Source organism: Varroa jacobsoni, unplaced genomic scaffold (assembly GCF_002532875.2).
Source record: "Varroa jacobsoni isolate VJ856 unplaced genomic scaffold, vjacob_1.0 scaffold_1212, whole genome shotgun sequence".
In the NCBI taxonomy this organism is placed as follows: Eukaryota; Metazoa; Arthropoda; class Arachnida; order Mesostigmata; family Varroidae; genus Varroa; species Varroa jacobsoni.
Window position 1 is genome coordinate 3,985 of NW_019214114.1, and position 15,316 is coordinate 19,300.

The 15,316-nt window shown below is 43.5% G+C and overlaps 1 protein-coding gene across 1 annotated transcript in view; it reads right to left on the reverse strand.

Moving 5' to 3' along the window:
- Positions 1 to 3,789: 3,789 nt before the first annotated feature.
- Positions 3,790 to 15,316, reverse strand: part of LOC111267699 (insulin receptor substrate 1) — a gene marked incomplete at its 3' end in the record, with an annotated part of 42,616 nt that continues 31,089 nt past the window's right edge. The window contains 1 exon segment of the mRNA XM_022846108.1: positions 3,790 to 4,121. Coding sequence (XP_022701843.1) covers positions 3,790 to 4,121 — 332 coding nt within the window.

Genomic DNA, 15,316 nt, shown 5'->3' on the forward strand with positions numbered 1-15,316 from the left:
TGCCGTTTAAACATGGTTCTGGCACACAAATACGCTCCTTTTTTTGTAGTACAACAATATGCTGACTCGACGCCATACGACAGGATGCGAAACGCACGGCTCTAAACTCGTTACATCTGTGATTCTCATCTATTTTGTCTATCTCACTGATCGACATGTTACGCAAACGCATCCAGATAATGAAATTTTGGGTGTTCTATTATAAAGAACAACTAAAAGCTACAGGCGAACAAAATCGTAAACGGATCATCTAACGTTACGTTACGTTAAATAGAAATCTTGAATTTTTTCTTTTTTAGGTCTTCGTCCGATACTGGCTATAGCAAACACCACTTCAGAAAACTGGCCCCTTCCAGCATAAAATAAAGTGTGGCTACGCCATTCTATATTCTACGTTTCAGAACGCTGCGTATAGCTTACTCGCCCCGGATAGGTTTGTCTTCATGCGGTACACGAACACAACTATACGTCTGTGAATAAAAAAAACGTAGACATACATACAGCTGTTTCAATATGTGTCAATGAAAACACGTAATTGGTTGGCAATGGCAACGAAGGTAATTGTCCGTGATCTCTTACCATGGCCTTCTCTAGAGAATCACGAACGCTTCTAACTTTGTCGTTTTTCTTGGGAGTCAATAGGCTGGCTTTTATTTAATCCACTAAAAATGAACATGACCGTAAAGCCAATTAGAATAAGCAGCAAATAACGCCGTCCCGTCATCAACAGGTCGTTAAATATTGGTTTGTGATCGTTATTACAATATAGAAGTTTTTTTACAAATCGACGAACAGGTCGGCCAAATGACCATCACCGCTCCGCGCTACAACAACAAACTAATAAACAGCCGCTGTCTTCGTGGATGTCTATGACTCAACGAAATCATAGGTATCTGGTAGAGATTGTTGATGTAAAACGTACACAACAGTACGAAATTGTTCCTGGCAAGAAACTACCACTTTTTCACAAGAACATATCCATATGCCTTGTAGCAGCCAAGGTACCCATGACAATGCTGCACTCACACTAACACCAGGGAACCGGACATGTAGCGCAAGTAATAGTATGACAAGGCCACTGATTATTTCGACAACGTATAGAATAGGAAGGGTGCGTATCGGGTAAACTACTCGTCGACGCTAATTTGCGAAAGTGGCCCCTATTTTCAAATTATCGTCACCATAAGCTGTTGCGCGTCCATCCGTTTTTTATCATCAAACGCAGCCATCTATGGCATATATATGTGTGTCTGTGTGTGTGGGGTGTAAGTGGCACTTCACTCATAAGAAGGGTCGATGTTTTTCTTCAATGTCTGACAGCCAATTCATCCCGTGGGTCTCTCCAAAAAAACTTCTATCATCATCTTCAGTCAGTCAATACTTGATAATCAGTGCACGGGCGTTAGCTGACCCTGCAGAGTCATGCAATTCTTACCAGCTCTCAACTAGCAAAACGGTTTGGCACTGACGCTTATTGCCCCCGGCTACGCAACCTCTATCGAGTCTCACGGCTTTCTAGTTTCAGCTGTTTTTGGGTTCATGTTTCCTTGACCCGCTTCAGAACGCGAGAAGTCTACTGACGAGGATTTTCCTCGTAGAGAAAAAAAAAAACATTTTCAATTTCAGCCGCAGCCGCAGCAGCAGAAGTCATCACAGAAATTCAAGCGGTAACTGGCATGCTGCTCCCAGTAACAATGGGAACGCCTAGCCAGTAAAAAAGGACCTAATCTATTTTCGTTCGTCGCCAAGAATCAATTTTCCATTGATTGCTGCAGTAGCTCTTCCGTTCAGGAAGTTACGATATCTCTGTTATTTTCGTCACAGGGGACAAATGGCCAAGGACAGAATCTCTACTTCGCACCCGTGGCCACAATGAACATCAAGCGGTGAGCCAGTGCGCCTGTGAATGACTTCGGCTTTACGGTCAGGTCGAGTTGACTTCATCGTGCAAACGGAATACTGCCAGATATTTCCACCGTACAAAAGAGATAAGTACCGTCGATTTCTAGTAACAACTCTATTCTAAAGTGCGGTGCCGTTGTTGGGTCTGGTGTATATTATAGAGGTTTCGACAAGTCGGAATATGTTTTAGCACTGAAATACGTATATTAGTTTAACATTGTGTGTAATTTACAAATAACATAATAAGTAACACAAATAGCGCTTCGTTTATCGGATAATCGCGTCTGTAAGTGTCTGTTGCGCGTTCATATATTTTTCTATGCATACGCATCTTCGTTAAGCGTTACAGAACGACTAGAGAGAACGTGCCGAAGAATGTATGCATTGAATTTATATTAGAACGGAAGCTAAATATCGATAGGGGGTTACACAACGCCGAAGCACACTGTTCGATTGAAGCGCAAAAATTAATTCTCAAACACAAGTTTTGGCCAAAAATCTAAATTAAACTCATATTTGCTCGCTATATCATCTCATGTGCCCAGTACTTGTGCTACAGTTAATGGCTAAAAATCTGTACGGTACCTTTAACTTAGGTAACTTACGCGTACTTCATAAATCCAGTCTGAAGTGTAATCCTTTCACGTATACATCTGCTATACTAACTCAAGCAATGTGGAAGCGACAAATCTATTTGTATATGACTTTTTTTTTTTAAATACAATTGCTGCTGCTGCTATTGTTATAAAATATATGTATTAACATAACGTCCCGTAATTAAACTACCTTTGAGATGGTTTAGGACAGGAACGACAAAAGCAAGAACGCCGGAAAAAACATGATGGTAAACTTTGCTTCAAGGTATTACATTTTAGGAAGAATCGTTCACTTATTGACGAAGCAAATCATATGCCGCAGCTCAAATAGAGCTCAAGCTTGCTAGAAATAGATGAATAGATCTATGTAGGGACGGGGTGCGCGTAATCTGCATTCGTTGATCTGTACGGATGGACACCATATGCGCGGACTTCGCTGGATATTTCTTCGCCAGTTATACCTTATTTTTTCCCTTTCAACCCATAGATTTCTATCAGTATTCATATTTTTTAACTTCGCCAGCAGTAGAAGCCATGTGTTAAGGATTCGACATTGAAAAATCTGACAAATGACAGCTTTAATGTCGCGGAAAACACGGTAGGTTCACTGCAAACCTCTTCGCTCCTGCACCAAGCGCAAATAGTCGCTGCCTGTGAAATCATCGGACTTCAGCGTGATCGACTTCGTTCCATATATTTACATGCAGCATTGAACGTAACTCGAAAGAAAATAGTTACATAAATAAAAGCACGGAACCTAGCCCAAGCCTCTATCACGACCTCATTCAGCCGTCGGCTTGCCTATAGAAATAAACGTTTCGGGTCTTACATCTATCGCCTTATTTAAACACTGCCCTGGACGACTGACTCTTTTTAGCAGAACAATAAGTACACATTTCAGGTGTTTTGAAGTTTTGTTAGGCAAACGTGTTACTGGTACATTTTTGCTGAGATATGCTTGTGCGGCTCCAGTATCACGACGATAGAGGGGTGTCAACCGTTTAGATACGCACATATCGGCTAAGCATGTAGAGCGTACGTGAGTATGTGCATACAAGGTTTGTAGTATTCATTAGATATAACGTTGGACGAACGAACACGCCCTACACAGATTACGCATATCGGTTATTGAGTAGAACGAAAAAGGTCGGCTAACCAGGCTTTGTCTCACGTAGAAGGAATACAATTTCGTATATTTTTCAGAACTAGTTACCAGATGTAGGTCTAATTATGTGTAGAAACAGATAGAAGAAGACAGATAAAGTTGGGTCGGAGAATATCTTATCCTAACCTTTTAGGATCAGCTCCAGCACGCCACTTTTTTTCGGTATCAAAGTATTCAAGCCGTGCTTGCTGGGCAAGTTGATGGTAGGCGGCACCGCTGCTATTGCTGGAAGTGGCGTCTGTCGGAGGACGTCCGGCAGAAACTCCTGCATGGAGCACGAAAAATTTGCGCTTGCCTGTTTTGAGCTTTTTTAGATAGCCGCTTAGCACGACATCTTCGCAGCCTTGGGGGGAGCCGAACGTCGACGGCGAACCCCCGTGAGGTTGATGCGAATCACTCTCGGGGGACACCGGTCCCCGTCCGCCACTACCTCCACCACGAAACGACATTCTCCGCATCTGAAATGAACAATGGATAATGACATGAAACAGTTAGTTGCTAGTCGTGATCCGACGTATTTGCGCAAAAAATTTTTCTCTCTATTCGATACTACGAATCCTAACCATCATTACAGTTGTTGTTATTATTATTATTATTACAGTTATTATATTGTGTTTAGTTAACAACGCAGCTAGATGTGGTCTGTTAGTTCTACTGCGGCAGTTGTGGCCGTAGAACTATTTTACATAGTGTTACTTAGGTGGTATTTTTCTTACTGAGAAAAACATTGTAAAACGAAAATCCTCCGAAAATATTCTTAGCCGTTTTCGTGCTCGAAGATCTGTGACTCTGTTTACGTGCGTAGATGTACTGTATGTTCGTGTCGTGCACATGTACCAGACTGTGTTAAGCAATTTGCATACGTTGGTGACAACTTCGCTGTTACTAACCAGTTAAATTCTAGTGATACCCACGTTACAAGCACTATCGGTAAACTTTTTATTAGAAAGACCCACGCCTGACGGCACGTTCCTTAACATTGGCATTGGGGAACTTCCGTCAGCCGTTGCTATTGTTGTATAATAATACCGCAGGTTAGTAGATGAATGGGTAGATATCGAGTTAATACGGACTATGAGAAGGAACGGCAGCGGCGACGACAACAGATCATCTATATTTCACTATTGCACCACTGACAGAATTGCCGCAAGCCAAAAGGTAGCCTGAGCAAATAATTTGGGCCAGCGTTTGTTTTTGTCATAGCTCATCGAAACCTTCAGATCCGCTTTACAGTATGCTATTTTACGATCTAAAAAAAACTATCTATATCAATCGGCCGGGCTTTCTTGTCTTATCTGCATTCACTTTGATAGACGAATTCGTTCTATGTATTTGAAAATCAGCTTAGATCTGCTTCTCATCCCCATGTTGCTCCACTGTTGTTGATACCGTCCGGTACGGAAGTTAGCATCGCGCGCGAACCTGGCGTACAGCCGCTGCACTAACAACACAACATCCAAGTGCCTACTCCAATGAAATATACATAAAACAGCAAACGCACAGCTGAAAACCTCCATACTAGCTCTGGACCGGTAGCAATCAATTAGACATTACAGGAGGAATGGCTTGGCATACGAACGACGCTGGTGCTTCCAAACGCCCAAGGATGCATCTCCCCCACGTCTCTATCCATCGCGTAGGATTAGCTTCAGCTTCGCCTCCATGCTCTCGTCTGCCAAACAAAGCTACTATGAGTAATACTGGTAACGGTGAAGATACAACAAAGAAAGTTAGCACAAATCAACAACTAACTGTTGCGCTGGCCAACGAACCGGACAGCTCAACGAGTAACGCCTCGAAAGGCGAAGGCAACAATAGACGAAGACCCAGTTAGGCCAGTCATCCAAGCCATCGAGTCCCGCACCGTGGGACGCACACACAGCGCGAAAACAAAACGCGCGAGGAAAGCGATCAAACAATAACAACAGTATAGAAAGAATGAGCTTGTCGCTTTTTCTATTGTTCATGACGGCCCTCTGTCGTCGCGACAAATCATGTCAGATTGTCGCCAGCAGCTTCCGAGGAATTATGGCTGCGAAAAACGCTGCGGCCCCATCAGCTAGCGGAGAGGGAGCAAGTGAAAATAGACAATCCCTATTTCTAATAGACACACAGAGAAGAAAAGATAAATGTACAGACAGACAGACAGACAGACAGAAGAGGCATCGTTAAAAACAGCCCCCTGCTACTTACAGTCCACAGCAACGGTGGCCGGAAAGAGGGCTGTCGATACCAGTAGAAAAACCCAAAGAAAGACTATTATGCTGCACGTCTAAAGGATGGGTTCGAAAATCGTTGTGAGTCACTATTGCAGAAGAGGAACACTTCCACGTGTCAATGATGTCAACAAAAGGAAAAATCTTACACGCAGCTGCGGTATATCGATATTTACGTCTAAATAAAAAGGGTTGTGCGCACTTGGGTCCCTTTACGTGAGAATATATACGATTAATTTTGATTTTTTTTTTGAGGAAAATCACAGTGTAGAGCAAGAGCATCCATTGGATTCATGAAATGCCTCTTATTAAGGTAACTTATGAAGCTTGATGGCTTCTACATCTAAAGCGTCATGCGAACACGATGCAGTGCTATCACAATTAGTAAAGCAATAATCCCCAGCTAATTTTATGACATCGGTACATCCGAACACACGAGTGAATCAGGACGAAACAAGACAGCATCAGGCTGTAGCTCCCCATGTTCGATTAACCCGGGCGTACCGGCTAGTAGTAGGGCGGCAACGCTAGCAATAGCTATCTGAATTTAAAGGCAAAATAAAGAATTCGTACAAAAAAAATCAATTAATTGTTTCCAGGAAAACTTTCGTCGTGGACCCGTCCATCGCCACCACCACCACCCCCATTCTCATCAAAGAACACCATAGAACCCCCACGTTGAAAGACGCTAAGGGTAGAGCGGATGATTTCATCGATCAGTCAAGCAAAATTGTCCCCATTGCGTACATTATGTGAAAACAATTGATATGCCTTCCGGTTTTACTTCATCGCTAAATAGTTGCCTAGAAAAATAGTTGATTGGCATCCTACAGCAGCTCTTTCTTTTCCTATCTTTCCAGCCAGTTATGCTATATGTTTACATTGACGCTTGCTCATTGAAGCTGAAGGCTGAAACCCCTTCGCAGTAATGTTTGCATTAAGTACTTGTTCGTAATATAACGGATTAAAGAAAAAGAATTGCTCTTGCATCAAACAAACGAAAGCCCATACATATTTATGTTTCGTGGAAATATCATCACCATTGATAGCGATGCTATTGTTCTTACAAGACAAATTGATTTATCACAACGAGGCTTATTTTTGACCTACGTAAAAATAGTCACTGAAGTTCATTCACTACGCGATAGGATAATTGGGCGATTTACCTCACATGCCACTGTCGAAATTCGAAGGATACCGTACAGTTTCAACTACAGCCTTTAGATCGCACTGCCGTTATCGAAATATATATTACAGCGTACAACGATTGTATAACCAAAATACGGGTATACTCGGAGGTGTCCGAGGGTGAAACAACGGAGTTTAACGTAACGCCCAGCTTCACAGGTGGCTTTCTAATAGAGAACGCCAGTTATATGGACAAAGCGAATCCGCGTTAATAATATCCGTGTTGGCTTGCTGGGCAATGGCAAGAGCGGAAATTGAAGAAGCTCAGAAATCACGATGGTACACATTACACCTAACAGCCATCCAGAGGACATCGACAACGAGTAGTAGAAGGCCATTAGTCGGCCATAGGATAGGTATCGATCGCATTATCCATTCATTCGTTCTGTATTGCGTTCATTTTTTGCCTGCTGAACTTTTGTCATCAGGCGGACCATTCTGTGCTAGTTAGCAAAGTAGATGTTCTGAGAGAGGTAGAAACTATATGGCGAGCGCATATTTCTCTGATAGGCAAGGTCGTTATCGTATATCATGCGCATATATGCATGTGCGTCGTGTACAGTTGACCTTCCGATTACTCTGTTGAGCAAAAAAAGAATTCGGTGATTTTCGTCACTGTCGATCAAGCCAGTTGTGCCTCCACTCCTAGCGATCTGGAGCAGTGACTGAGCAATGAAAGACAGTCACACAACTCTCCTTTATTGATGTGGACAGATAGACTTTTCAAGAATCGCATTGCCATATAATTGGTACCATATGAATAAGGTTCGTTTTGCCTGATCTATCTTTAAGCACTTTATTATTGCAATTGAATAAATTTAAGCACTCCAATGATTGCGACTAATTCATCTTTTTCTATTGGCTTAGGTGTCCTTTATCTATTTTCAGGAGCCTTGGGCTTGCCGGTCTTCGTAATGTAAGATAGCCACAATGGCCTTGCATTTAGATGCTTCCCTGTTAACAAAGACGTCTATAGATGTATGCGTAATTAATCAGATAGAGTGCGCTAACTTATACCGTTAGACACAAAGTAACTTTTCCATATCGGATGTGACGTCGTAGATTTTTGTAGTCCAGTAACGTTCCAATGCACCCAACACTGAGGTTCCTTTTCGATTTAGCGTTAGTAGGCCGAATTTTTATGTACAGCAGATAATAAATGTACTCGATATTCAACAATAACAATCTGGCAATGTGCATGGCTACATGGTTTATATAATTAGTACATAATTAATACGGCAATAAGTCTGCCAATAGACATCTTGCTGGAGGTATTCCTTGCACGTTTTTCTTTCTTTCAATTAGTCTTTTGACCGAAAAACTACTCCTAAGGCGTCAGGCAAAACACATGGTAGGAAGTGTTGCTGGTGCGGGTATCACAGTGAGAGTAGCAGCAGTGGCATACCACTCTGCTTTCATCTGTTCGCTAGCGATACCAACATAGCACTGTTGGGCTGGTCTCGCTTGAGCGACTAATTAGTTTTCAATGCAACAAAAAATCCTGAAGATTAGGACAAAATACAAAGGGGCAGACAGATAAATATTCTCAGCGGCTCAACATAGCGGCTTCGGATGCCGCTGCTGACGCAAGTTGCCGGCTGTCTTTTCAACCGCCATGGCCACGGGGGAGGGACTCGGACGCTCAGGGTAGCTGTTTCAGGAACGAACTATTACCCGGTTACAATAATGGAGATAATGGCCGGAGTCTACAATAGGACCGGGTTTCATCTGCTTTCCTGTTGAGGTGCCGCATTATTCAAAACCCGCGCCTAACGAATCCGCCGAACCGAATCACTTTGGAACATTGCGAGCGTCGAGTATTGCATATTTCCTATCTCGTAGAGCATATTACGGCATAATCAGCAGCCACAGCAGCAGCAGGCCATAGTTTTATCGCTGCGTCCTGCTCTCAGCCAAGCCCTGTGTCTTGTTCTGTGACGAACTTCGTCTCAATTAACTACACATGTGGCGAAAACGTCCTGAAACGGGCGCTTCCACAGAAGAAACGCTGGTCTCTGTTAGCAGGCCACAGCCTTATACCACATCGGCACTGTGCATACTCAGCACTCTCTGTTTCGAGTGCTGCGGTAAGACACGAACGGAGTTGGCAAACGACAACAACAGCGTCACCAGCAATGTCGATTAACTCTACCAGCAGCGTAACGACCGTATGGCCGTAGAGACACGACGGCCATCGTCGCCACCATCAACATCACCATCAAATTATCACTAAACATCTCGAGAATTTACTAAGTATTGTTGTGACTGTTGCCGAGCGTAGATACGACAATCACATATACATAAGTGTGCATACAAACGATAGCCGTCAAGACATTTCGATGTGTATGTTAAAGATAGTGTGCGTGTCAAAACGCACGTGGTGGCCCGTTTATGCATGCATGTATTTCGTGCAAATAACTGGGTACAGCATATGGAACACGCCATTCACCGATCATTCCGCAGAAAGGGCGAAGGCCGCAGACGATAACGACGGCCTGATCGTTTTTGGTGTGGGCAACTCAGATTTTGATGGTCGGCCGCTGCCTGTCTATTTAGCGGCTGCCTGACTTGTCAATCGCTTGCCACTTTGTCGTCGGGCGAAGCTAGCGCACCGCAGGCGGAAAAATCTTGTGCTTTGTAACATAGGTGACGCTTTTAGCCAGCGAGTCATCGGTTAACGCTGAAGACAGGGACGGAATAACCAAATACCGTGTGAACTGAATCAATGATTGATATTAGCTACTTTGATTTAATAGCACTCCTCGTAGAGTCGCTTATACCCAAATTGTCATATTTACACTGCCACTGTAACAGAATACAATATAGTTGCTTTTCCAAGAAGTCCTGTAGGTCCATTTGTCCAGCCCGAGCAAGAACGGTACAGAAACAAATACGCCGCATAAGAACGCAACGAGCTGCCACTGCCATAGTGGGCACTATAATCGCAGCTAGACGAGCAACCTGTATCAATGGTAACAACAGCTGACCTAGAACACGTTTTGTTTACTGTTTTTTTCTTTTTATTGGTTTGCTAGCCCGTCTCGTTGCCTGACATATTTCCTCTGGCGTACCACGCCCCGTATCTGGCCTCAATGGCGATTTCCTTTAAAATAGTCTTAATGAAAAGCGTAGCATAGAAGGCAATAGTAGATGTAGAAGCCAGACTGGGTGCGCTCCTTAGGCGAAAGAAAGTCGGTTAGGACAATTCAATAGCCTTTTGGCTACGTCGATTGCGATCAGCCATTATGCCTACCTATGAGCCCTCGCCATGCTGCACATGATCCTTAAAGGCGGCAGTAATAAATGTCGCTTATTTATAAATGCGACTAGGTGCTCCTCAATTCAGCGTATAATCGTGGGCCAATCCCAACAACAAAAGTATAGCAGATTGGTTTATGAGGACTACTGCTGCGCATCACGTTTACGAAACAGCTACCCACCCATCCCACGTTGCCCCTTCGCTACATTGTCCGATTGCTAAGCAGTAACTGACGCTAGAGAACGCAATTGTCGAATGACTGCGTGGCCAGTTAGCCGCTGGTTGCCTCGCTCTAAATATTACCGCTTGGCAGACTCGACGACAAACACATAAAACCACTATAGCCAAAACAAATCATGATAATGGTGCCATACAGTAACAAGTACCTACAGCAGAAATACGCCCATGAAACCGCGCGAGTGTAGCATTAGGCAAAGGCGTCATCATCACTATAGCCGTCACAGTCATCATCATCATCATCATCATCATCATAAACATCAACAACAGAGCGTTGCGCGAGACCGCTATCGTCTCCTCGAACAGCAAACACAGTTAGTTTATTCATGCATCGCTTTAAATACTGGGCCCGCCGGAGTCGAGTTCGCCGTTTCATCTAGCCTGTTTTCTTCCAACAAATACAGTAAGGAGATGACTAGCAATAATAGTCAGTCAGTCAGTCAGTCAGTCAGTCAGTCAGTCAGTCGCTTGGCGTCGTCCCTGCCTCCAAGCAGCTGTTAGCGAAAAAGCGGCGTAAAGTCGATGGCAGTCGCGGTGCTGACGCGCTAACGGATAGCGTCAACAAAAAAGTTGCCGCTGCTGCCGTTGTCACAAAGGCTTGGCGTGCTGCGGGCTCTGCTGAAAGTCTAGCATTGGGTGTGTGGCGGCGTCTACAAATGAGATCATAGACGGACACATAGACATCGGCTTCTTCGTGTTGTACTTCTCGTCCTTTCTGGCGGCCCACTGTTCCTCAATGGGGAAAAAGGGCGCAAAGACATCCAGGTTTCGACGGGCAGGCAGACAAACAGACCAGCAGGACTTGGGCTGCAAGGGCTTTTTCGAGAGGATAACAAAGAAAAATAATAATAAATACCTTTTTAAGCGAGTGAGAGGCAGAAAATACTCGAGCTCTATATAGAGCTTCCACAGCAATTGTCCTACCGCTTTAGCAATGACGAACGTCTGAGCCCAGGCTATTGGGTGAAAAAAGTTCACATGTACAATCATTGGCTAGTAACGAAACTACCAAAGAGATGACGTTAGATTGCTTCGAGTGATACAGATTGTAAATACTAAGCAATAGTTACCATCCATAATGCTTTGCGTAGATACACGTCCCTTCCTGAGAAATAACTATTTCAAAAAGAGCTATTGCTTCTTATCTAGACAATTAGTACTGTGTACTCCGCACCATCCAAGTATGACTAAAGGCTTAGTTTTTAGAATAAAATAGGCGCGTATCACTTACATGCGTTTCGTATGTTTTATTGCGTCCACGCCACTAACTTCGTAAGCTTATGAATAGAGTATGGCTAAAATAAGTAATCTTCAGCGAATATAAGCCGACTCCTGCGCTTATATTAATTGTGATTGTTCTGACTGGAAGCCACCTGACCCATTTTTTGTTAAAACTGCTGTAAAATCTTAGTGATCCGAAAATTTAGGGCTAAGTACAGTTTCTCGTGCACAAGAATAGCGCTATCGACGTTTCTGTTTGGAGTTCGAATGAAACGCTCAGCCCACGATTTATTAGTTCTCGTAAATCGATTAGAGTTTCTAAAAATATCGTTAGGGCCTTTTTCCTTGTCATTGTTATAGCAACGAGACAATGCTACCCGCGGCGAAGGTTCCATCCGTCGTTACCGACAGCCACTCAACGATCGGCGTTGTGACGAATAAGTTGATATAAAAGCTTCTTCAGCGGGGATGAGGGCTTGGCTAAACTTAGATGCGGTCAAATTGTAGCAGTGAAGTACATGATTTATAGGTGTTGCATCGTACATACGTATTTAACAAATACTACATTCGAATATTTAGATCGGACGAAAACATTTGTTCTAAACGAGCCCTGGAAGGTTCTGTGCTCTTTTGATCCTTCCTTCTAATGGAACACACTTAGAAGGACAAACAGCGAATTGTTACTTTTACTAGCTGACAGCTCCTGCTTAGCACATCGTATCTGACACATCTGATGTGCTGATAGGCATTAACAGGGTACAGGAAATTCTTTTTTGTAGACGCTAGATCGAACGCTCCTTCACCTAAAAAAGGTTCGGAAAAGCTTTCGAACATCTTGTGTTACGTCACCGCCTTCTGATTTTAAAATGAAAGGAGACGGGAGACCGTTGATCTTTACTAATCGAGCGGTACTATTGGAAGCGGTACTATTTTAGACGCTATAGACGGTGGCAGGAGGCACTCGCCAACTTATTAGTATGACTTTCCGTAGATCTTAAAACTAACCATCAAAAAGATATATAGTAAATGACTATAGCGGTAATGATGACGGTATAATGCTCTACTCGAACAAACAGACGACGCGCTTGTTCGTTGGATTTATAAACTTTCAACTGTATGGCTGACGCTTGCCTGCTTGTCTTATCAGCATATAGATATTTTAGGAAATCCATTTAAACTTATGGAGAAGAGACACGACACTTCGGAAGAAAAAGCACTAGAAAAATAGTTAGCGAAAAACCCTAATGAACACCATCGTCGTTATGATTAGTGTCTCATAGGAGTAAATTCTACTTTACTCACCGTTATTTCACCGAGCGGAACCTAGCAAAAACTTGTTAAATTATTTTAAATTAAAAAAAAAAAAAGTTAAGTAAATTTCAAATCGAAAATTGAATGCGTTTGACCTCACGATCCGCCCATGGGTCGAAGGCGGGTAAAGTCATATGCACAGTTCTCTCACACCTGTTGTTAACTAGTTTCATTACATTTCATAGAGTTAATTTAGTGTTTTTTTTTTTTCTCTCCGTAACTGACAAATGATTGGGGCGCCACTGATCTAGACAAATTGATCCAGTGTAGCATTACTAATGTTTGATTCCCTCAGTACCCTACACAAGCAATAGCCACATCTATTCGCGTCTAAGCCGGATTAACCGACCAAATACCTAGTACTTTAACATATGTTGAATATCTTTGAGACTTTATCGAGTGAGAACATGCTTTTGAAAAGAACAAATCGAACAATCAAGACCTGAATAGTCGTTATCAGCAAAACGTGTTTTCGGAACCATCTAAGACGTATCGGTCAGAAGTAGAGCTCATTTGCACCTCATTACCAGTCACAGACTGCTACTCGTATCGCCAATGGGTATCAAGACACGACACTTTAGGTATTAAATTAAACATGTCTAGAAGAATCTCGAGAGCATCTTGTTTAAAAGTCAGTATGGTAAAAACGGTCCTGTTGCACATTGCTGGCTAATTGCATACCTAGCTAATCCGTTTCACTTAGCGGACCAACGAACGTACCGTGCTAGTGAAGATTCCCTTCCAATTATCGCTTCTCTTCAATGTACCTTTCATGACCTCCATTTATGTGCTCAGGAGCCCACTAATTGGCGGTGTTACCAATTGAGTTGATCGTTAATATATCAGTTACTTTAACTGTGTTCAACTGCGACATATCAGCACACAATGCCGTCACGAGAGTGCTGTGTCCTGTCTGCTCAGGACAACAAATGAAAGTCTTTCGTTTACCATATGAACAGTGTGGCTCTCGTTCGCACAAGCTCTGTCGTATCCATCCCACTGTGGTGTCGAAGTCACTTGAGGAAAGATCAGCACGGCGACGCTTCTTAGTGCCTAGAAAGACGATCGAAGTGAGCGAGAAACACAGGGAAAATTTAAGAAAAATTACTTTTCACCGGCATTTTACAGGGGTGTACGCTAGAATGCCGACACTAATAGTGGTTAGCAGCTCACGGTAAAGTCACTTAAACTCGTACAGCTTTCAGTGTAATCCAATATAACCCTGACTGATTCCGCTTGTTCACGCGGTCTATTAGTGTAAGTCGAATAGAAGCAGTGGCTATTAGTAGGATCCTCCTGCAACGGGATCACACCTACTCTCTCGCTTTCGAGCTGCTTGCTGCCCTGATGTGCGCGGCCAGGAGCCACCGAAAGGTTGAGATGACCGTCGTCGACAGGACGGCAATCACCGCGTTTTATAATCCGTAGCTGGGCTTCTATGTATGGTAACCCGTGTATGCTGTGTCGGCTGTGGGATGTCACCTGTAAACCGCCTCCGAAGCCGGGTTGTTAGTCGTGGGTGTGTCGCGCTTGTTTGATTTCAACCCCTAGCCCAGAACCAGCGGACGTGCATGTCGGCTTAAGACAGCATGTAGCGTTGACAGAGCAGCGCAGAGGTCGTGGTTCGCTATCGTAGAGGTGGTAAACAGCGAAAAGTCGAGCTGGCCGTTCACACGAACAAGGTATAGGTGATGACTGGACGGGCAGCACCAGCCACTCGCTTCGTAGTTGGCACTGGGCACAGTTTACCAACAGATCTGCAACGAAAGTATGACCGAATAGGTTGGATTGCTGGCTAACCAACAGGCGTTGTTCGCCCCTCAGCCAATCAGCGATTTGGCAATCTAACTTAATGAGCGATGCCATTGCAATCAACAGGTGGCAGCCGGATCAATAACAGACTATGGATTAGCAGTTTTTGCTGCTCATTCATCAGACAAAAAGGGCCAAGACGATACGATCGAAATAACGTTACGAAGCGTCACGTTGCTTGCAAAAATTAGCCGTTGAAATGAATACGAGCATTTCGTCTTTCAAATCCAGCAAAGATCTATGGCCGATTACTGCGTGCTTCAATTAATATCTGATCCCGCTTCTTGCTAGTCCACTACGCTGGCTCGTACAGCGTTCTTGGCAAAAACAACCAGTTGATTGAGACAGACAAGTCGATGTAGCGCTTCACAGATCCGCTAAAATCCGCATACGATGACGTGTGTTTCAG